Consider the following 23,997-nt stretch of genomic DNA (forward strand, 5'->3'; position numbering starts at 1 on the left):
TTATAAATAGGTGAGTGTTTTTTATTTGATAATTGAACAAACTGATGATGATTTTATTATCGAGCCTAAAAGTTCAGAGTTGAACTTGACCAAGCAGCTAGGTGATAGCTTACATCCAGTAACCAAAAACCAGTCTAAGTCCACATAACTGAGTCCAATCCAGTAGATCCAGCAGCCGAAAATCCAAGATATCAGAGTCCGAGAGATAGAGAAGGAAAAAAAAAGATTAATTTTGTATAAGACTATGTAAAAACATTTTTCAAAATGAACTTATTTTATTGTATGCATATATAGTTCTAATGATTAATTTGAATGAGAGAAACTGATATGAGATGAAACTTCTCTTTCTTTAAGCAAATATTGTGGTGGTTTTGAAAAACAAAAGAAAGGTGAAGAATATGGCTTATGAAAGAGGAATATACAAGCGACACGTTAATATTTTACAAATTTATCGAATAAATGACAATATGAATTAAATTATTTATAAATAATAGATTATGTATGACATATTTAACATAATCGTCAATACTTTATTATTATACTAAAATTAATAACCAAAATTATAAATAAAATAAAATAATTTAAATATTAGTTTTTTAAAATAATCTTCAAGTTGTTGTAAAATATAATTTTTTATTAAAATTTTATAATAATTTTTAACGATGATACTTGAATAGAAATAATCCACCTTGTCTATTCAAGCATAATCCATTAAGTCACTATAAGAAAATCATGAAATAAAAAATAATTTTTAAATACCAAAATAATTAGTTGCAATAGTAACTAAATTAGAGACAATTTTAAAAACTAAAAAAAATGGTTTCTAAATTAGTTTATATTATTGTTAATTAATTTCTAAATTGGTCAACCAAAGTTTTAACTATCAATTATTTAGTTTTTAAATTTGGTAGCAAACACTTTGATTGTTAATTAGATACCAATTTAAAAATTATTTAACAATAATAGAAACTAATTTAGAACCATTTTTTTTTTAATTTTTAAAATGGTCTTTAATTTAGTTACTATTACAACTAATTATTTTGATTTTTAAAAATTAGTTTTTATTTCATTATTTTTTGTAGTGAGTTGGCTTAGCTTATCTATACCATTTGTATCCTAATAACTAATAATAATATTTTATTTATAATTTATTCGGATGCTCCTTATCAAATTTTTCTTGTCTTCTCTTTAAATCCAATATTCAGAATAACATCATCATTTATTCTTTTATCCTGTTATAATGATCTAATCAAGTCCAGTAGATGTTAATCTTGTTTTGCTATCTCTATAATTAAGGTTAGCATTCTTGTCTCGATATGGCGTGGACGCTGATTTTCGTTGAACTGAAAACAAGACAACAATCTAAGTGGCCGATCATTCGGGATTCCGGTTTTATGGTATAACATAAAATAATCTTAAAAATTCATTTTGATTTTTTTCAACGAAACATTTATTTTTATTTTTACACTATTCTCATATCTTTCACTTGTTTATTTATTCTGTTAGCTAGTAAAACAATGGTGGTGTTGGAAAAATTCAGTCTTTTATGATTGCACCCTAAGGTTCTTTTTTGGTGCAACACTCTAAGCTCATTTGAGCTGGCAACAATGGTACCAGAACCCATCCTCACCTCATCATCTTCCTCTCCAACACAGTTTTTAAGGTTCGGAAAATTTCACATAATTTGCCTCAACCATCTGCAATTTTTACCCATCTCCCGAGGCAGACATGAATTTCGTAAGTACTATATGATACAAAATATATATTATTATTATTACACGGGGAGAAGTTTATAAGATATGATATATAATGTGCATGCATGATGGGTGTAGATTTTGTGCAATAGCTTGAAGGAGAGAAGGTAGGGAACATGTGAATGTGGTGAAATCATGATGACGAGCCTTTTCCAATTATTCACCTGTCGCTGTAACAGTAATAACACTGTTTCCATGGCCCAAACCTTCCTTCAATATCAACCACTCACTCAATGCATGTGACCAAATCATTAACTCATTTCAATCACACGCTAATCATTGTTTACAAAACCAAACATAATGCCAATCAACCTTCTCACTTTCGTTTATCATATCCATATTTCTTACCAAATTACGTGACATCTAACAAAATACAATTTCTTAGAACTACATAGGTTCTAATCTAAAGCAAGAGTCGGTGAAGTGTCCATGTCTGATATCATGCACAAGAATACAGATTATGTTGGAGATCCACATCTATAGTCTCTTCAATATTGTCATATAGACGACGATGTGTTAGGATAGTTTTATTTATGGAATCAGGATAATTTCAAACCTATTTCTGTTGGAGATTTTATATTAATTAGAGATTAGAGTTTTTTATTGTATATAAGTGGATGCAAATCTCAACTCTATGAGCCGGTTTTATGGGATTGAGTTAGGCTTAAAGTTCACTCTGTAATATGGTATCAGAGCTATTTCGAACCTATTCTAACGAGTGTTTATGTTGGACCTATCGTGTCACCTGTTATCGGATCGTTATCGGACCACTCATAATATATAATCCCACGCACGAACAGTCACTTTCGACGTGAATCATCTTATAAATTAGTTTAATAAAGTTAAATTAAACTTTAAATTTTGTTATTAATAAATTTGATTAGTTGATTGGTTGAAGAGGATGTTATAGAAAGAAAAATGTTGTTAATGAAGTGGATGAAAAGGGTTTGCATTTGCAAAGTTAGTGAACGAGTTGATGATTCCCTTTTGAGGGTGATTTGATGAGAGGAGAGGAGATGGTTGATTGGGTGGTGGGAATGACGTGATGTGAAAGGGCATGGTTGTTGTTGGGGGAAGAAAAAAAGCAGAATAATGAGTTGCTAAGGCTTTTCACGTGCTGCTCTCAAAGGAGATTTCAGCTTTGGGGTCATACACCTTCATCATTTCCTTTCCTAAAAATCAAAATTCAAGCTATTTTTAAGTTTCTTACGACTCACGAGAACACTCTTTGGACTATTATTTTAGATTGGTCCCTTGTACTACCCTAAGCTTTTCTTAGAACCTTTCATGTCAATGGATAATTCAAGATAATTGAAGATTAGAAAAGGTCAAAGAAAGGTGTGTTATCTGTTACTACTCACTTTTATATTTTTAATCACCCACCTCAATATCGACTATCATTGCTGTTGGAAAAAGTTCTAACTAGTTTAACTTATTTTTTTTATTTTTTTAAAAAAATATATATATTAAGAAGTAAACTTTTAAATCTAATTCAATTCTATAAAAAAAATACAGTTATATTTAATTAAATTAATGTAAAAATTAGCTAAAAATGAAAAAAACGTTGTTATCTTAAAACTATTAATCCATTAAGGTAGCTTATAAGTATAAAATGACAAATATAGACATTGATTTTAAATTTTTGTATTCTTCTATTTATAAGACATTTTTTTAACTATATATATTGTTTTTATATTACCACATTCACAAGTGCTTACAATAAACTTTAGTAACAGAGATAAACAGAATATAAAAAGGAAGAATGAAATGGATGTCAGAGAGATACAAAGACAAAAAAGAAAGTCACAAAAAAAATTTGAACCGCACTTAAATGATATTTCAATCGGATTTTTTAACGAGTGAAATTTTATACGTCAATTATCAAAATAAATAAAAATTTAAAAAATTTATTAAAATAAATAAATTATGTTAAATAGTATACTGATCAGACCTAAAAATTAAAATAATATAAATAAATAATATAATAAAATAATATTGTATTAAAGTTTAATAAATAGATCCAAAATATAATCAGTCCAATCAAATTAAAGTCCAACAACAATCACTATAAATAAATGATTTCTTTAATCGGTAAGTAGAGTGATTTTATCTGATAATTAATTGACTGATTATGATTTTATCTTCGAAATTTATTAAGTAGACATCCATGAGATAGAAGCTTAGACATTTTGAGTGATGAGTAAGAATAGAAGCTTAGACATAGGTTCTACCATTTTCTAGTTATGGAGAGGTGATGGTGTGGTACAAATCATTATAATTAAAACAGCAGAAAGCGCCCACAATATCCAAAAACCGCTTTTGGGACATTTCTTTTTCTCCAATTTCTTTCTTTCTTTTCTGTTCATACTAGATTTGAGAGTAGAAAAGAAATGAAGGAAACGAAATATATAACATTTCTTTTTAACAGTTACATTAATTAGTAAATATTTTAATATTATTACATACAAACATTATATATATTTATATTTTTTTCCTATAATTTTTTAAAATATTTTTTTTAAGATTCCTAAGATGTAGAGAAAATGTTTTAGAGTGTTGGTGATTTATATATATTTATTATTTTTTCTTAAATTTTTTTAAAATAATTTTATTTATAAAATTCCTAAGATAAACTCCCATGTAAGGTATAGAGAAAATGTTTTAGAGTCTTGGTGATTTCTAAAAAAGCTTAAATAATTAAATTTTTCTATTTATAAATTTTCTATTTAAGTAATAAATATTCATATTTTATATCGATTATATTACTTTTATTCTTAAAAAATTAATTAAGTCTTTAAAAATATATATTAAAATCTGCTGTTTAAATTAAAAAAATTAAATGAAAACTTTGAGTGATTCAATGTAGTAAAATATTTTTTTATAAATTAATAACTATCTCTCAAAATCTGCTTTATTGTTTTTAATCAATAACTAGATACATAATGATATCATTGGTACGAGGTTGTGCTACAAAAAGCACAACACTTCTCAATCTCATGTCAATGTCCTTCAGTGAGTGCTCGTCTCTCTTCCTCCTCTAACCTTGCAAGCCATTTGAATCCAAGCTCACACCCTGCTTTTGCTGCTATTTGAAACTTTTCTCTTGCCATCTCTACAGGCTCAATTGCAAGACTTCCCTTACTCTTCCCTCGTCTATGAGCTGCTGCACCTCTCTTCAAACTGAACTTTATTAACGATTCTGGAACCTCAACACCTGACCCACAATATTTTCTTTTATCAGTACCACTATACAGGATAATGAAAAGTTGTGTGCAACTGAAGAGAAGCTAGCATAAAAAACCAGCTTTTTGCACAACTTCTGTCACTACAAAGAAAGTAATAAGAATATCTAAAATTCCTTGCTTCTATGTGACAGATTAAAATGCAAACAGGTTCATAGGTACTCCATAAATCAATCTCAAATTGGAAATTGTCACTTTATAAAACACATGAAGACATTAATTAACTGGTTTTCAACTTTATCCTTCTCTAATTGTATCCTAAATTTGTGAAAATCTTGAGGGGAGCGAACACATTCAATTTTTAGTTTTTAATTTCTGGGTTTTGTGTGATGTGTTTGTGCGAGCTTCTTCACCACTACCACTATTGTGGTTTTCCGTCTTCAATTATGAGTCATAGCCCTTTCCCCCTATCTTTATTGTTAAAAAAGTAGCATCTACATTACTTAAACTGTGAGAAATTGTTAAAATTTCTCTTCAAAAAGATAGTACATACAAAATAAATTAACATGAACTTGTATTTAAAAAGAAATCTCCCTCCGTCAACACACTGGAAAAAAAAATCACATTGCAGCTTTAATATTATTGATGTTCAGTATGTAAATCCTAAATCTCCTCTTTGCACGGAACAACACGTATTTAAAGGAAATCAGTCAATTATTTCTATAACGTATTTGACACTACTTAATTGTATATCAACAACCTATGTTTTTTACTTACTCGTAAAAACTACTTTTTCGCGAGATACATTTATATGGACATTCTACATGTTCTGCGGCTGCTTTATATTATAGACTCAACACTCATTCCATGTTTGGTGGGGATAATGAACAAATATCACTTAAATTTAGTCTGGAAGAGAAGATAGATAGAGTGGAAGAAGTTGGGCAAAGATTAAAAAATGTAAAAAATTATATTGTATTGTTGTATAAAGTGAAAGGATATAATGGGAATTATATTATCCAAACATACAATTTATTTCTTATTTCAATCAAATTATAAAATTTTCAATTTTTTTTCTAATTTCTATTTCCTATAGAACTGAACATTCAATTTTATTGTTTACTTGTTATCTTTTCTCGTCTATTATTCTTTATTTCTAGGTAAGGGGAATATAATTGGGGTTTGTAGAAAATGTAAAAATAGAAGAAAATTTAAAATTTTTAGTGGAATAAAATTTTGGAAGGATTTAAAAGAATGCAATGAGTGAAAATATAAAGTGTAATTTTATATTATAAAGAAAGAAATTGAAAATATTTAATTAAACATGTTTAGATTAAAATGGAATTGGTTTAAGACAAGGAACAAATAAAAAATAATTTAAGGGTAAAAAAATGTTGGCATTGTAACATTTGTTATTAGAATAGTTTGTAGTATAAGAATTGAACTAAAGATAGAAGAAGAAAAATTGAATGAAGCGGTTTAAATAAAATGAAAATTATTAGTCATGGTGTAAAAAATTAGAAATAAAAATTATGTTCTTACTACGACCATAAGGTCGACTGTAACAATGATATATAAACCACATAATTGGGGGATCGGAAGTGGAGAGTAACATAGAATGATAAAGGTTACCTTTAAGAAGAAGAGATCCATATGCTATAGCTGCTCCAGCATGGCCCTACATGAGTAAAACCAGAAACCTAAGAAAACTCTTGAAAAAAGCAGGTAAACACTTGTTTTCACGTGCAAATGGCACAAAGGCAATAAACCTCTATTTGGGTTGAACTTTTCTAGATTAAGAGGGCCACACAATTTTCAAGGACAATATATTCAGGTGCAATTTTTCTCTTCGAATAATAAAACTTTTAAAGTGCAACATTAAGTGCTAAAATTGACTAAAAGAGGATGTATTATCGTTGTAGATCGTTCTGAAGCAATTAAATACACAGTCATTAGCTAGGTAAAGCCTAATCACGAGAAACATATACTAATATGCTGATAAATGTTGAGTACCACTTAATTAAAAAACAAGTGTTGATAAATGTTGATACAGGCAACTCTCACTCTCATCACTTGTTCGTATAAAACTATAATTTGTATACACGTTAGAGTTTTGAAAGATTAATTTGGATCATATTTAATAATGATTTTCAATTTTAATATGGTTTTAAAAAAATTACAATAGCATTTATTTTATTTTTATAATTATATATATGCATATACATACTATAAACATATTTGAATGTATCATATCCTATATTTTCTAAGATGAAACAAACAAATCACTGTGTTAGATACGTGCATCTGGTACATGTATCGTATCATTGCATTTTAGTCGAGCACTTATCAACCACAACATTGACCGTTCATTTTCTAAGATGGTATCTAAAATTTGTTGGGCCTACATGTTACCCAGTATCGGGTCCCCCACTATTTCATGCTCAAGATGTCCACTTCTCGATGTGTGAGAGTGTGTGTTAGAGATCTCATTATCAACTAGAGATATAGTCAAATAATAATATGTAAACCTCACTTTATAAAGTCGGTTTGTAAGGTTAAAATCTATTTTGTAAGCGAAAGGCATACAATTTATATGCTCAAGCTTGAAGGAGCGTGTTGCAATAACTATTTTGTTGTCCAGGTTTTGTAAAAGGTGTTTTGAGGTGTACCTAGCTTCAGGTTAAGGAACATAGGCTGTGTACCCTTCTTCTTCTTTGATATTTTATATATATACATATACTTCAGCTAAGATGAAGCTCGCTGAGTTTTGGTCATCTCTAAATTCAAGTGTGTGAACCAAATTAACTAACCATAACAGCATATAAGATCAAATGATATCTGAATTCCAATATACGTTGAACTCAAAGTCTAATTGACCAGACAGATGAGAAAAGAGCATAAAGAAAACAACAGTAGTGAAAAGAACCAGATGCAAGCATTTTATCGAAGACCAGTAGCTTAAGTTTGATTTATTGGTATATTTTGTTTCTTATTACCTTCTCAGATGCTCTGTGGAAACACCACAAAGCAGAAGCAATATCTTTCTTGACACAGTCGCCTGTCAAATATACAGCACCCAAAAGGTATAGAGCACCTGGATGCAACTAGAACATAGCATAGTCCAGGTAAGGTTTAGATGAGCATTCTTAAATCATGGTAAGAAGACACCTTCCATAAAGTCACGTACCTGGTCGACAGCTTTCTCCAAATAATAAAATGCTTGTTGATCAGAGTAGACATAATCATTCTGTCTCCCAAATTATATTTTTAAGAAAATATTTTAGTAAAAAAAAAACTAAAGAGTTCTCTGCATCTTCATACTTCGCAATGTATCCAATAATGTAAATATGGAAAAACTCATTCGAGAGTGAAGAAGATTACATGGTAGAAATTTCCTACTGTACTTCGTAGAAATTTAACACAAACACACAAAACAAACTATGCATACATACTACATACAAACAAATGTATATATATATATATATATATATATATATGACGAATAAAGACTATATGTATCTGATATGTATTTGATACGGGGCTAATTATTCTACAAATATATAGAATACTATATATATAAGATGAGTAAATATATAAATATGTATAAAAATTCATAAAACATTAATATATAATTCCACTTTTGTAGATCCAATTTGAGAAATACTTCTTGAATATTATTAAAAACAAATAGGAATAGTATCAATCACAGTCCTTTCTAGAAATTATCCAGAAGGAGGACAATTTCTATTTTTGGTTCATTAAGGGTTTTGTCTCATCTTATACATGATTTTGTCTCATATGTATCAATATCAGATCTGTGAAGTAAATTAAAGAAGTGGTGCTTCATAATCAGAAAAGAAAATAAACAAGAAACTAATAGTAAATTAATGGTAGTCGTTCGTTAAGTGATTCAAGGAAGCATCGACAAATGATTATAATCATAAACTCAGTTAGCAAAGCTTGCTATGTATATACTTATTTGATTTCATCACAATATAAAGGTTAAGAGTGCCCTCACCTCAACTCTTAAATGACAGCCCAATGCATACTGTGCATCGGCATCACCCATTTCTGCTGCTTCTACCAATAACGCTGCCCCTCTGTTTGCATGGGGGAAAGGGAAAATCCGATCATGAATTCATGGTAGGTAGAATTGGTAGTATTTTTTACGTGTCTTCAGTAAAACAACCAAGCACAAAACAACTCAAAATAGTCATCATTGGTCAGTGGATAGGTACACTACACAGTCAACAAAACTGTTTAAAAAATGATAAAGAAAATTAAATAATAAAACCTCAAAAGGGGAGGTCATTCATCATTGATGACAAAAAGAAAAAATCATGAGAATTTCTCAAAAACTGTTTCATTATACTATGCAAAATGAGATTTGTAAATGTATTTAGCTGTTCCTTTCCAAATCTAATGTCTACTTAGTCCTTGTGGTTTGCTACTCAGCTAAGTTCACATTGTAAAGTAGCCCGACTTGAACGAACAATTTTCTAGGGAATCATGGGTTCCATGCTTATTAATTTAAAATAAATAATAGAAATAGAATTCTGTGGCATAGGAATTCTGCACTTAATGGAGTATATCAGGAGCAGGAAGAGAAATATAAGATGAGGAGAAAGAATTCACTTACACAGCTTTATTAGCTCCTGGAACATGGTACTTCATATGCAATCTGGACAACCAATACCTAGCATGGGTATTGGTGTTATCAGCTTCCAAAGCAAGCTCAAAATTATCCTTAGCTGTCTAACATTGTACCTCAAATAAGTAACTTATTCGTTTTTCTTGTATGAAATCTCAAATAAGAAGCAAATAGCTATAGGTGGATAAAACATTCATTACCCTGAGAAGAGGAATGAGGCGCTTATCATTGAGCTCGCAATAATCTATTACTCTATCAACCTCCTTCAAAGCATTCCAGCCTTTAGCAATGAGCTCCAATGCTTTCTTATTCCTGCTATGCAATGCTCTCTGCAAAATTTCCAAACCCTTGAGATAAGCATAGATTTTGAAACAGAACAGAACATTAGAGCAGCAAAAATAAAATAGTATGCCTGTTGATTGAATTGGAAAGGAGAAACAGTGGAGGATTTTTGAATGAATCTGGTCAATAATTCCCTTGGAAGCATCTTCTATCTCAAACAATGCAACTGTCAACTGAGCTTTGGATGAAATTGGTTGCTTCTTTCCCACAACTTATAAACTACAAAGGCATAAACATGTTCACATGAGTCATGTTCGTTATAAATAGGGTAACGGATAGAAATGGAGGGCCTTACATTGAAATTATAAAACAGAAATTCATTAGTCAAATAACATGTTACACTCTATTGACAACAGGAAGAGCATTTTACTTCAAATGCATTACTAGGTCTAACACAAGGTGCAAATTTCACACCTTTGATAATTAATACCCTTCTTTGATTTTGTTTGATCAAAGTATCAACACTGCCCATGCTCAAGTCTAAATCACGTCATAATAGCAGCTGTCATTTTTACAAAAAAAAAGAATATTACACAGAAATGTGTATCATGAACCAAGAAAATCAACATTATTTTATTTCGAAAACAGAAAATTTCAAATAACATAATAGCACAAGGAAACATGTAGTTTCACAAACTATCTATCAAAGGAAAAACTCTCGGTCACTAAATCCACAACTATGGCTATCCCACGAGATTATGGGCTATCCTACTGCAATGACTAGCTTCTGTGGTTTGGCTCTCCTAACAGCAAACTTAAAATTCCGAGTTTAAAGTCATCCTATTAGGAGAATGACACCACTATACCTTCAGTCTGAATAAACTATAGAAGCTTTTCCTACAGTTTGGATTGCACATACATATTAATCTTTTCCCCTGGGCTGAACCATGACCCATTCCAAAGCTTTGCTTCTCTTACTACTTTCGATCGAAATAACTATCCCATTTGCAAAATCCATAATAATGAAGAAAGATAATTACACTTCTTATATGTGGAATCAATCCATGTTAATAAAACAAGATCTTATGTTGCAGCCAGAACTATAACAACATTACCAACCAAAAGAAAACTGAAGCTATCAACAGAAAGACAAAGTACACAAATAACCAAAAAAAGAAATTAGTAATCTTATTCACCAAATCAATGCCCTGGAGAAAAAAAATGTCAAACTATAAAGCAACATATTAGGCCCTACCTTTAGTTTTTTTGGGTAAAAAATGAAGGCAGGCTTGGAAACCAAACAACTTTGGAAGGTCAAGTCAGCAACTAAATCAACACAAAATATGATGTCTTTGAAGCTGATAAAGAAGCGTGTAAACTAAAAAAAAATGGTGGTACAGGATTCTAATGGTAATATATGAACAAACAAAATTCTTTTATTCCTAACCCGTTATACAAATTTTACACATATATTATATATATTAAACCGGGAAACTAAAAAACCAGAAACCAAGAACAATGTGGGCACAGTGACAGAGAAATTAGACAACAAGGACGCAAGCGACTCCGGATCAGAAGAAGCACCAATGGCAAGCAATTGACTGATGTGGAGACACCAAAAACAGAAATCGAAGGTATCTTAAAAAGTAAACCCTAATTTGTGTATGAACTGTTTCAATCGAAAGACAGAAGAAGTGTTACCTTGGCTATTCGATGAGGAGTTAGGTTGTGACCATGGATCTGATGAGACCAAGGGGATTGATTCAGTTTGGACCCAAAAGTAACACTATTAAAAATTCTAATGCTCTATCATCATGAATACATGAATATTTACTTTTTCCCAGTCATATTTATTTATCCCTCTGTATTTGATATTTTCACTAACTCTATATTAATGGGAAATTTTATATTATTGATCACCCAAATTTACTAATTATCCGTGAGTGTTCCTTCCAAAAGACTGAGTCTTTTCCATAATTATAAAATTTACCTATAAAAAATATATGTCTATAATATAAACTATCCATTGAAAATTCTGTATTAATTTTTCTCTCTTACAGTATTGTATTGTGAATTATTTTTTAACATTTTTAGTTGTAATTTTTGTAATTTTAACAGATAAATAAAACATGCAATCCTAAAATCCTCCTTTAAACCATTCTTTATAATATTTTATATTTTTTATATTTATAAGAAAGGCACAATTTTAAGTAAAATATAAAAGAAATTAAAATTATACTTAAATACATATTTTTGGCATTAAAAAAATAAAAAATAAATAAACTCGCATTTTTTAACATAATTTCAAAAAAATAATAATTAAAATGGTGCTTATAAGCACAGTTTTTCTCCTAATTAATTAAAAAACTAAAAAAATTGTTGCAAAATATGCTTCAAAGATAAGACTCTTCGGGGACATTTTTGTTTAAGGAAATTCTCTTGTATCTCCATTTCTTCTTTGTGCACCATCATATTTATTTTAAACAGTACCTTTTTTTTTTTTAATAAGATGGAAAGTGTGGTGCATTCTTTTTTATTTTTAATTTGTAGTGGCTGATGGTGAACATTGATAGTTGAGATAAGTTTTGTAATGTTTTTATTAGTGGTGGTTGTTTCAGGTTGCAATAACAACCCACTTCATAAAATTATTGCAAGTGAAATAATAGTTATTTACTTAGTAGAATTGATGCAATATTGGCTAAGAAAAACTTTTAACTACAAGAGACTCACACCCTCAGGTAAATGCAGATTTATCTTATAAAGTAAATTAAAATAGGCAAATGATGGAACTTATTTATCAAACGTTGCGGTTAGAAAGGAGGTATGAAGGTACATGAGTGTTGAGATTATTTAAAAATGTGAGATTATGTTTCATTTAGAATTATTTAACAATTTTAAAATGGTTAAAACTGACTTTTTATAATTAATATGGAGTTACATGGAAAGAAAAATGTATGGAGGTGGATGAAACTATCTCTCAAAAGGTGCAACTAGAAGGAGTATGAAAGTGCACTGAGATTATTTAAAAATGTGAAATTATATTTCATTTAAAATTATATTTAACAATTTTAAAAGGATTAAAATTGACTTTTTATAATTAATATACACGAAAAGAAAAAGGTATGAACCAAAGTATACTTCATTTTATTTATCCAAATAATATCATGTTTTATTGAGACTTTTGCTTCCTTTTCATTTGCAACATGCACTATATCATTGAAGTATAATTACATAAATACCCTCACAAGTTTATTTTAATCTCACAATATTCTAATTATAAGCTTCTCCAAGTTATAATTAGAACATTGGTAAAATTTATATACAAAGTGACGTCTCAATAACATCAATGTTATTGACATCCTTTGGAACCTTTTAGAGAGGTTTAATTTGAAAAGAAAATCACTCAAATATTTACATAAAAACTTTAGCTTATAAATGAATTCTCGGTTACCATCATAACTTTAAACCTAAGAAAAAATGGAAACTAAAAATTAATCTTAAAAATAAAAATAAATAGTTACTGTAGTAAATACTAAAAGAAAACAAGTCCTCCTTAGCATTATCCACAAATAATAAAAAGATTTCCTATCATCTTGCATCTCAACCAGTGTATACTATGTTTTGATATCATTCTTCACATTTTGGGACTTCTGTCAGTTAATAATAGTGAATTCACAGCCATGTTTCCATGTTTTGGCTTTGAAGTATTGTCGGGTGTAGTGTAAGACAAATGATTTGTGTTTGAAGTATTGGTTGGTATAATGTAAGACAAATTATTCTTAAACTCATTTTGGAGATTATTTATTTTGTACCTTCACAAGAAATTATTTGTTTGTTTCTAACTAGGTCACAAGAAACTCTCTACATATATGAAAGCATTTAAAAACAATGATCTGTTCTTTTTAGTTAGTTTCCTTGTTTCACTTCACAAACCAATTTACTTAAAAAAAATTAAAGATTTTTTTTGAAAATACGAATCAATCCCGTTCGGTGTTTTCCTGCACTTCACAAAAAACTGACTTAACACAACCTATGAAACGGGAATACTTGAAATCTCAAATAAAATCATTAAAAAATAAAATAAAATGATGTTTTTTCAAGCCTGTTTTGTGTTTTCCTGTATCCTACAAAATTGCTAATATATTACCTTCGGAATAACTTTAAATCTCAAACAAAAACCTGAAAGAAAATAAATAAAATGATGTTTGGTCAAGCTATACTATTATCATGTGAGGAATAAGATGTTTCCTCCACTTACATGAATGCGTCTCTTTAGGATCTATAAAGTCTACTTTCAAGTTTGTTTATATTTGCGGCTCCTGAAGACAGGTTGCCATAACTGCTTGCATATTTTAATGAATCTAATCAAGGTGATAAAAGAATTAACATCAGCATTCAGAGAGATTCTATGCAAGGGAGGAGGCTAATTGACTTTTTAGAAGATACAATCACTTCTTATGATCGGTAGTAATCCCATTAAAGGGATAGGTTGTTCAGGAAATTTGGTATTTGAAGCCTTTATTACATATGTATCTATACATTTCAATAAGATAGTGATCGAGATTTTCTAGATTCATACATACAAAGGCTTTTGTCGTTTTTTTAAAGCATATGTTGTGGTCCTCTACTACCATGAATCAGGAAAACTGATCATGTTGAATTGCTTTTCCAGTAAGACCATTGAATGACCTGTCACAATGCAAATTAACATCTGTTAGAGAATATCAGACTATGGCAAACTAACATCTGTTAGAGAACATCAGACTATGAATGTCCTAGATGATAAAATTCAATGCTAGAAATGTAAAACAGTAGAAACTTTCCTGTATCACTCATTTAAATCAGTTTTTAAATTTATCAGAGATTAATGACAACTATTGGCATCACTTTGCTTTTCTTTTCCTATAAATTGTAGCTTTGAGTGGACAACTTGAAATGAAATGTAATTACACAAGTTATTTGAATGACAGAAGAACAAAGTCCGTAGTGCACCACCTTTCAGTTGTGTCCAACCACCTCTTGTGTTATAACTTATATGACCTTAACAACAAATAAACGAAAATGAATAAAATAATGAGAAAATGAGTAAAGAAAAACACATACCTGGTGGAATTTTTCTTCTCTCAATTCTTGTACTTCATGGTTGCTTTTTCAAAACCAATGGTTGGAAATTGTTTAGCATACTCCTCAACATCATGGCGGAGTTTTGCTATCTCTGATTGAATGGAAGAAGATGACTGAATTGTGGCCAAGAAGTCCTTCAGTTTCGTTCCTGATTAGAAAAGTTCAACAGCAACCACATATTAGCTTAGTATGCACCTAACAAGCCAACAGAATGAGCTTAAAAAGCTTTATTTCAGCCGTGTCCAGATAAAGAAACAAACGCAAATTAAGGAAGCATAATGAAGATCTACGAACCTTGGCTCTCTGCTTTGACCTTCAAAGCCAACTTTACAGCTGCATCAAAAAACTCTGCTACCTTAACAAAATCCTCCTCAGCAAATCCTCTAGAGGTAAGAGCAGGGGTTCCTGAATTCCACAAAAGAGATCCTTTAAGTGACTGAAGACATGAAATAGTAATACAAACAACAAAGAGCTTGTACCCATCCTGATGCCACCAGGAACCATAGCAGACACATCTCCAGGAACAGTGTTTTTATTAGCTGCAATATGAACTGCTTCCAACACCTTCTCAACTCTGGAGCCATCGATACCCTGCACATTTAAAAAAAAATGGTCTATTTTACTGACCCCTAAGATTCAAATAAATTACTGCTTATTTTACCAAATTTCTCCATAATGAAACCACAAATGTAAGACTGAGGTCAGTTTTTATGACTATTGCACAAGCAAAGAGCAGTATAGAAGTGACGATTTCTCGTTCGGAGTCAATAAAGCTTAGAAGAAATGCCAAAGCAGAATACCATTACCTTATTTTTCAGATTCACTAAAACTAGATGATTGTCAGTTCCACCAGAAACAAGCTCATAGCCCCTCTCACCCAGAGCCTGAAACACATTATTATTTCAGTGTTATGTACAGGTTAATTTATTGGATATGAAAAGGCAATTTGTAACCACTTTGCGGATTAAGATAAAAAATAAGAAAGAAAAGGAGGATCTCTTTCATAAGGTACCTGTGCAAATTTTGAGCTGTTGCTGAGAACTTGCTCTTGATATGCTCTATATTCTGGAGTTGTAGCCTGCATTCACAACCACAAAGAGAAAGAGATATACACGATCATTAGATAAACATATGCAGAATACATACTAACATCCCACAATGTCAATTATTTTACTAAGTTAAAAAGAAGTTATGGCTCCAGAGAATCCGCTTTCCAAGTCGTTGCACGGGGAACCGTTTTTGGTTACTCTTTTAAAGCTACAAACAAATGTCCATTTTATGACTTATTCACCCCACCCATTTGACATATGTTGTAGTTTCTGTGGATTGCATAAAGTAACGAGAAAAATCTTACTATTTTTTTTTTCATTGGTAACTGTAAGTGGATACAAAAATATGAAGAAAAACAGACAGTGACACAGCCCTTCCATCTCAGTCTGTCACTATACTGGTAAGAGTAAAAATGCGACGTTCTCCACTTATTTACCTGCTTCAATGCAACAGCTAAACCAGTAATAGTGTGGTTGTGAGGGCCACCTTGCAGTCCAGGGAAAACAGCTTGGTTGATTTTGTCCTCATAGTCGTAGAGTACCTTCAAATTAAAAGAAGAATTACTGTTATGAATTTACATCAGTTCAAGTTGGAAACAATACAAACTATCCTATGGATGAAACTGAAATTTAAGACTATAGAAATCAAAATGAAAAAAAATGTCAAATTAAATTAGCCTAGGAATGTACCTCTTTTCCTTGTTTGTTAATTTCTTTAACTCCTTTCCTGAAGAATATCATAGCTCCTCTTGGTCCCCGAAGTGACTTGTGAGTTGTGGTAGTAACTACATCTGCATAATCAAAAGGTGATGGGATAACTCCAGCTGCAACCAATCCACTGATGTGAGCCATATCTGCCAATAATATAGCTTTCTGTTTATCGCAAACCTGTAACATGTTTCAAGAATTTAAGGTTGGGACTTCCATGCAATCTTTCCAAGTAAAAGATATAAAACATTATATAACATACAATCTATTTATAAAATCACTCAACACTATATACTTGTGCATGCATGTTACCTTGCGTATACGTGCGTAATCATACAGGCGTGCATAAGCACTGGCTCCAGCAACAATTAATTTTGGCCTGAAGAGTATAGCCGTTTTCTCCAACTGAATTTCAAGATTTTCACAAAACAAAATCCTTGAGATGGCATAAAAGGTGACACGAATATATCTATGAAATGTAACCAACAGTACCCCAACCATGAAAAAATATACCCTGCAACTATACCTGGTCATAGTCGATGTATCCTGTACTTTCGTCCAATCTATATGGCATTGTCTCAAAAAAAATGGAGACTGCAGATATCTTTTTGGTATCAGTCTGCATAGTAGTAGTAGCAATATTAGTTGTAAATGAAGACACTAAATGAATTGAGATTTGAGAGAACTTCCAGCATGAATTTAAAAATAATTAAGAGAGCTTGTCTGGAAAACGTAAACAATATATTTGATTCTTATACGAAAGGTTGCCACAAGTCAACGGTTTACGCAATGACTCAAATAAAAATAAAAATAGTTAAATATTTAAAAAAAGTATTATATATGTATGGCTAGTTAATAAATTATGATGAAAAGATGGTGGAGGTTCAAACTTCAAAGTACCTGATATCCATGAGAAAGATGGCCTCCATGAGGGAGATCGAGTGCCATGATTCTCTCATGGGGTTTTAGCAATGCAGTGTAAACATGAAAGTTTGAGGGAGACCCAGACAGAGGCTGCACGTTCACTGCAATTTAAATGGGTTGAATCACATATCAGAAGACTTAAGCAAACACCTAATACTTTCAATGAATTCATTGAGCATCAAGAAAGCTCCTGGGTGATCATTTCAAAATTTAACCAGCAAAGCCCATGTTAAACTGCAACCTCTAGAAACCTAGTTTGAATTCAACCTTAGCATGTATAAAACAGTTCAGAGTTCCGTAGAAAAATTATTACCATGGCTCAAAAACAATAACAGGTCGCAACTAATAGACACATTCCCTTGCATGCTAATAACAAGAAAAGAAAAGTAGTGCATTCTGCTAAAGCCCAAAAAATAGAAAACAGGTTGTGCGGCTATCTTTTCGTCGTCTTTGTGAGTTTACCTCCCCATTTAGCGGGATCCAATCTAAACGCTTCAAGGGCACGCTTCTGGCACAGTGTTTCAGCCATGTCAATATACCTGAAGAGGAAAGATCCACAAGTTTTCAAATTTGCATTCGGTGTAGAATGAAATCCCAATTGCCAACAACTATATATACATTATTGTGCTCATGATGAGTTATCAAGTCGGGTTTGATTATTTCAAAACAAGTAAAGATATAATAAGTTATACTCCTGATAAGCAAATTAACTGTTAATCTTCTAAAAAAAATCATAATTTGTATATGAACAAGTCATTTCTCAGGGGCACTGGTCTCATGATAAAAGTTTTAAATTCGAGTAACGTGAATAAAGAAAATATGGTTAGAAACGGAAATCCCACTAAATAAAAAGTCAGTTCATTCAGATTTTTCAATAAAAACTAGTCATTAAGGAAATTAATGATAATATATATATAATAAAATTGTAAGAGAAAAAAACCATGTAAAGAAAAATAAATTTTAAAAGATTGACTATACACAATTAATTGAAATTGATAAAAAATCATAAAAATTATGGACTATACTCAGTTTCACTTACAAATTTTAAAGAGGATGTATAGTTGTTGCTAACACTCTTCTCTATTGTGCATGTGCACTGAATATAAATTATTTTGTCCTGACCTAAAATTTCTTGGTTTACTCTCTAGTTAGTCACTTCAGAGGAGCCTGATTATGAAATTTTGTAGATGCAAAAGTTGAGAGAGAGACATACTCATTTCCACCATAATATCTTGCACCGGGATACCCCTCACTGTATTTGTTGGTCATCACAGACCCAACCGCTTGCATGACAGACAGAGAAGTGAAATTTTCTGAGGGTATCAGTTCCAACCCCTTCAGAGTTCACCCAGAAATAAAAAAATAAAAAAGTCAAAATATACACTATACATCATAATCCATAACTTATAATGATACAAAAAAGTTTCAATCCTAAATTAACGAGGAAACACCACACACTCACACATGACCATAAAATAATTATATTCATACCTTCCATTGCCTAGCTTTCTCAAGCTCAATGATATTAGCAATCTCAGGATCAACAGCCTCCAGTGGAGCATTCAACTGCTTGGGCCACTGCAGAGTCGCATTTTTTTCTTCATGAAATAATGAAAATGGATACTTCTAGAAAGTGAAATCAGTTATATCTTAAAAATGGACTCACTGTAATTCCGGGTCGCTCCTTGTCGTAGACAGCTTCGTCAGGCAAAGAAGACTGCAAAAGCGTAAAAGAAGAAGGGTTGAGATTACGAGAAGCGATTAAGAGCAAGAAGAAGAGAGGGAGAGAGAGTGGACCTTGAAGTAGATGGAACCGGCATTGAAGAGAGAGCGCAGAGGCTTATCAGTTGAAGAGGAAAGCCTGCGAAGCGCCATTGCCATCGCCATTTTGCACACAGAGAGATACAGAGTGTGTGTGTTTGTGAAGATGAACTCGTTCGATGCCTTGTTATCCCAATCCGCTCTCAATCGGTTTTTCGCTTGGCGCCACGGCGAGGGACCCACCTTTCGCTATTTTTTAAAATAATAATAATATCGCATAAATATATTATATAAAAATATTACAAAATTGGAGAAATGAAAGAGGCTGTTGCATTAATGGCTAACATATATGACATTTAACGAGTGTTATTCTATTATAGTATTTAAAAATCATATTTATTTATGAATATTTATAATGAATGGCAATGTTTTAGACCATGACGTTAAACTTAAATTTTATTAATTATATATTTAGAATTAGTGTAGGATGAGGTAATATTCAGAAAAAAAAACATGAAAATTGAGATATTGGAAATAATATAGGCCTTGAAAGGCCAATCCAGAAGTAGGGTTTCTTGGCCACAAATTGATTGTTGGGACATGAATGAAAGGTGATAGGGTTATTCAAATGTTTGAAACAGATTTTGCCACTTGCCATCAATGTATTCAACTAAGATATGAACAAACTCTCATTTTTTATTAATGTAATAATTTTTTGATTAAAAGAGAAGCATTTGATTGTTTTTCATCACTTTCTAATATGACAATTAAAATATAATCACAAGGCAAAAAGTTAAGAAAGAAAAGCAAAAATAAAATAAAATATAAAACGCTAGAAGGAGGGCTTGAACCTCCGACCTTGTGGTTAACAGCCACACGCTCTAACCAACTGAGCTATTCCAGCTTTTGATTTATAAAAGCATTTAATATTTAAAATATGAAGGATTCTTATTTACTACATTTAAAACTTAATTCAGATATGAAAATAGAGACAAAAAAAAAAAAACAAAAAAACAATCAACTTGCCTACATCATTAACATCTACAATTATTCCAGCATATAAAAACATGTTTTCAGATTTTTTTAAGATTTTTTACACTTAGTTCCATTTAATGTTTTCTGCTTCTATACACTTGAGTACAAAACATTTGAGCTAGTAAAACGGGTTTATATTTCAAAGATGCAAATTTAGGATTAAGTTAAAGTTTCTTAAAATCTTAGCAAACACATTCTGATTTGTTGCATTTTAGTACTAGAATGCACTGATGTGGTAAATATGCATGGTAATTGAAGAGGGACGTGGCATTAGCAAGTTTAGTCCAAATGAACTTGTAAGGTGGCCACCACTTAATGAATCAATTAATAGTGATAAATAACATATAAGGATACACTAAATTACTAACATTTTTTAAATTATGGGATTATTTTTTGGTTTTGCTAATTTCATGCCAGCTAAAGTTGGTTTAATTCGTAAGAATTGGATTAATATCCTACGAGAGCTAGTTTGAATCTTGCTGCTAATGTGAAAATTTGGTGGTTGATAATGTGTTTAGGGTTTAGAATACTGTTTATTCCCCCATTTATCATAGGGGCACACAACTTTTTTTATTCCCCCATTTGAGTCTATGTTGTATATTTAAACCAATTATCCTCTCTCACTTATAAAATAACATCATCTGTTTTTTTTTTAGTATAACACAATATTGTTTTTTATTAATATTATTTTTTATTTTTATCTAAACTTCAACTATCCATATCTTTGCGGTATGAAAATGATTGAAATAAGTTTCATGTAAAATTGATTCAATTTGAGTTCTACTTCATTAACCTATTGAAATTGATTCAATTTGTGTTTTACTTCATTAATTCATTAAACAGAGTTATAGTAGATATCTGAATAACAACAACGAAATCTAAAAACAATTAATAATCATTTTACATAACTCATTTCAATCATTTTCGTAATATAAATATTTATAACCTAAAATTTCATACTACATATAGTTATGATATAAAATTTGAAGCACTAAAAACGAAAAATAATTTTGTATAAGAGATGACAAACATATTTAACACTTATTTTTATTTTATTTTACTTAATTGTCTTATTCTTAATATATTGAATGATTCTGGGTCTATGAATCTCTGTACATGTGCATCTTCCTCATCAGCATATAAGCTATGTCAATACTAATAACTAATATGATAATTTAACTTATTTTTTAGATCAACATTAACATAATTGTATAACTGAAACCTCACTATCATTCCTACATCCTTCCAAAATATCTCTTGGAAAGATAATAGTAAATAGATATTTAATTACTTGAGTTCTATATAAATTAAATGTAATTATTAACCATGTGTAACAATATACGTGCAGTAGCAGATCAAATTGTAGACAAGTTTGGCACTCCTTAAAACTGGGCAGAGGCACTTCTGATGAAACTGAATTTGATTCAAAATATGAATGATCTTATTGAGAATAAAGTGGAGAAAGGTAAGTTATTAGGAACTTAACAATAAGCAATAAGAAAAAGAGCATCGAGCATAAGGGAGAAATTCTAATAGAACGCAGAATTGAAGGTCCAAGAAAGAATGTTGTGTATTTCAACCAGTCGTCCCGTGGCACCGGAGAATCCAACCCTAACCCATTGTGGAAGAACAGTCCTCAAATCAATCACAAAAGAGAGACTAGTCTCATTCACACTGCTTCCAGGGTATCTCACAACCACGTCTAAACGTTTCTCCACAGCCTCATAGCTCACACTGGCGTATGCAACAAGCGCGTTCCCTGCACTGTCAGTTTCCCATTTCTCCGTTGTGACGGAGGCAATGGAGTTAACATCAATGCCTACATGGGCAGAGGGAGGGTCCCAGGGGTTCCCACTGAAGGAGTCAAATTCCACAGCCACTATTTCATTCTGGTATACGTTTAGGGCAGACTCAGGGCTGAAAAGTCCAAGGAATCCACCACTTGAATTGCTTGGGATGTTCGAGTTGAACGGAGCCAGGAAGAAGGCAATGCCGTCTGCCAAGAGCCCAGGAGCGTTTGGCGCAACAACAAAGGAGAAGGTTGTGTTGAAGCCTGCCAGCTTCCCAGTTTTGGCATCCCAAAGGTGGATGGGTGCAGCAAAGGAGGCTCTGCCAGCGTTGTTGGGTGTGACAGGTGTCAGCTTTATCACCCCTTCTGAAACATGGGCATCACCTTCCAGGGTAATGCCATTTGTGTAAGACCCAAAACTGGAGAATGAGAAAGAAGCTGACTTCACGTTTTGGGTGAGTCCAAGGAAGGAAATGATGATAGTGAAAACAGATATTTGAGTTCTCGAGTTCATGGCCATGGCTGTGAAGTACTGTGATGATAGATTCATAAAATGATCCGCTTTATATAGAGGTTGCAGAGAAAGAGTAAGATCAAAAATGAAGAGAGAAAGAAAGGGCAAAAAAATTGATGAAAACGATTGAGGCAGGCCTGCGCCCACCGAATGTTCATTTTCATATTAAGAAGCCAAATGCTTTGCATAGGACACATTAGACGGTGTTTGGAAAACTGAAGGTGATTACTACAATGTTATGCTCATATAATTTATATATTAAATCAATTAATTAAAAAAAATAAAATTAGTTCTACTAGTGTAATTTAAAATATGAATTTTACTGTTTACTTTTTGGAATTAAAATTACTAATTTCTTCTTAAAGCGGAAAAAATATTGTGCTGCTTATTGAACTAAATATAAAAATATTTGAAATCGAAATGAGGTCGGACTAATATTCTTTAATTTGTTATGGGATCAAATTACATCCCACAACCACAACCCATTTTAAGATTTATAAATAATAAAATTTTCACTCAACAAAATTCCACTCTATATTAACCTTTATTTGTATTAAATGATGTACTTTATTAACATTAATTTCAGTACTGATAATATAAATTCTGGCATAAAAAAATCTTATATCAGTCAAAGTATGCATTAGTATATACTACATCATATTATAGTAGTAAAGATTCACAATATCCACATTATTATAATTTACGTTAGTTTGACAAATTTTAGAAGAATGAGCAACATATGTCATTTATTGTTAGGAAACAATGTTTTTCCACAAAACATCCTAAGAATTAGCTACTATATATCTTTACAGCCTATTATGGTTTACAAATCGTTTTTAGTATATGTAAAAGGAACCATCAGGCTTAAGTGTGATGTGCTGGATGGAATTCTTTGACCGGGCATAGATTTTTTTTTTTTTTTATAATATAGGTTCTAGTATTTTATTATATTCTTTTATTATTGATAAAAAAAAATTAACTTTGTAAAGTGTTGATATGTAATAAAAATTCTACAATTATTTATATAAGTATATATTCTTATTTTATTTTAAAAAGAATAGTTTATTTCAATTTAATATTTTTAGTATTAAAAAGTGTTTTGTTATTTGATTTAGAAAGATATCATTTAACTTTTTTTTTTATGATTACTCATATTTTTCGTAAAAAGAATGTGTGTTTTGATAAATTGACTAATTTATGGTTTATTTATAGATAATCATTTCA

At 31.0% G+C, this 23,997-nt stretch overlaps 3 protein-coding genes and 1 non-coding gene across 9 annotated transcripts; all 4 read right to left on the reverse strand.

The window, feature by feature from the left end:
* Positions 1-4,607: 4,607 nt before the first annotated feature.
* LOC137808694 (binding protein) lies at positions 4,608-11,775 on the reverse strand. Of its 6 annotated transcripts, none has more exons than XM_068609946.1 (10): positions 11,571-11,775; positions 10,344-10,431; positions 10,000-10,148; positions 9,788-9,916; positions 9,576-9,691; positions 8,955-9,036; positions 8,124-8,183; positions 7,933-8,040; positions 6,569-6,614; positions 4,608-4,968 (listed from the first exon to the last, which is right to left on the reverse strand). In XM_068609946.1, exons 3-10 carry the CDS (start codon positions 10,072-10,074, stop codon positions 4,754-4,756), a joined length of 831 nt encoding a protein of 276 aa, XP_068466047.1. In that variant the 5' UTR covers positions 10,075-10,148; positions 10,344-10,431; positions 11,571-11,775; the 3' UTR covers positions 4,608-4,753. The 6 variants fall into 6 exon arrangements, with proteins under 6 accessions (XP_068466047.1, XP_090156028.1, XP_068466048.1 ...); XM_090299902.1 differs by having other exon boundaries at positions 9,576-9,687; positions 11,571-11,730; XM_068609947.2 differs by lacking the exon at positions 11,571-11,775 and adding an exon at positions 11,125-11,568.
* Positions 11,776-14,301: 2,526 nt separating this feature from the next.
* On the reverse strand, positions 14,302-19,991 carry SHM1 (serine transhydroxymethyltransferase 1). The gene is made up of 16 exons (XM_068609951.2): positions 19,472-19,991; positions 19,341-19,391; positions 19,166-19,252; positions 18,888-19,009; positions 18,137-18,213; positions 17,651-17,775; positions 17,277-17,369; positions 17,063-17,155; positions 16,733-16,930; positions 16,480-16,584; positions 16,006-16,071; positions 15,800-15,877; positions 15,473-15,584; positions 15,288-15,398; positions 14,973-15,141; positions 14,302-14,558 (listed from the first exon to the last, which is right to left on the reverse strand). Exons 1-15 carry the CDS (start codon positions 19,559-19,561, stop codon positions 14,993-14,995), a joined length of 1,557 nt encoding a protein of 518 aa, XP_068466052.1. The 5' UTR covers positions 19,562-19,991; the 3' UTR covers positions 14,302-14,558; positions 14,973-14,992.
* A 274-nt stretch (positions 19,992-20,265) lies between these two features.
* TRNAN-GUU (transfer RNA asparagine (anticodon GUU)) lies at positions 20,266-20,339 on the reverse strand. Its single transcript has one exon. It is a non-coding gene; the product is annotated as a tRNA-Asn (tRNA).
* A 1,534-nt stretch (positions 20,340-21,873) lies between these two features.
* Positions 21,874-22,783, reverse strand: LOC137805712 (lectin 7). Its single transcript, XM_068605647.2, has one exon. It carries the CDS (start codon positions 22,777-22,779, stop codon positions 22,000-22,002), a length of 780 nt encoding a protein of 259 aa, XP_068461748.2. The 5' UTR covers positions 22,780-22,783; the 3' UTR covers positions 21,874-21,999.
* Positions 22,784-23,997: the final 1,214 nt, after the last annotated feature.

The sequence above is a fragment of the Phaseolus vulgaris genome, chromosome 3, assembly GCF_051622355.1.
Source record: "Phaseolus vulgaris cultivar YP4 chromosome 3, ASM5162235v1, whole genome shotgun sequence".
NCBI classification, from domain to species: domain Eukaryota; kingdom Viridiplantae; phylum Streptophyta; class Magnoliopsida; order Fabales; family Fabaceae; genus Phaseolus; species Phaseolus vulgaris.

Excerpts from the sequence above, each read along its gene's own strand:
- LOC137808694 (XM_068609946.1), bottom strand. The coding sequence starts at position 10,074 with ATGCTTCCAAGGGAATTATTGACCAGATTCATTCAAAAATCCTCCACT. Across the intron at positions 9,692-9,787 it reads GCCTCATTCCTCTTCTCAGG|ACAGCTAAGGATAATTTTGA; the intron begins GTAATGAATGTT and ends GTACAATGTTAG. Across the intron at positions 8,184-8,954 it reads GCTGTCATTTAAGAGTTGAG|AATGATTATGTCTACTCTGA; the intron begins GTGAGGGCACTC and ends TTTGGGAGACAG.
- SHM1 (XM_068609951.2), bottom strand. The coding sequence starts at position 19,561 with ATGGCGATGGCAATGGCGCTTCGCAGGCTTTCCTCTTCAACTGATAAG. Across the intron at positions 19,010-19,165 it reads AGAAAGCTAGGCAATGGAAG|GGGTTGGAACTGATACCCTC; the intron begins GTATGAATATAA and ends TGAACTCTGAAG. Across the intron at positions 15,585-15,799 it reads TAGTGAATCTGAAAAATAAG|GGTATCGATGGCTCCAGAGT; the intron begins GTAATGGTATTC and ends TTAAATGTGCAG.
- LOC137805712 (XM_068605647.2), bottom strand. The coding sequence starts at position 22,779 with ATGGCCATGAACTCGAGAACTCAAATATCTGTTTTCACTATCATCATT.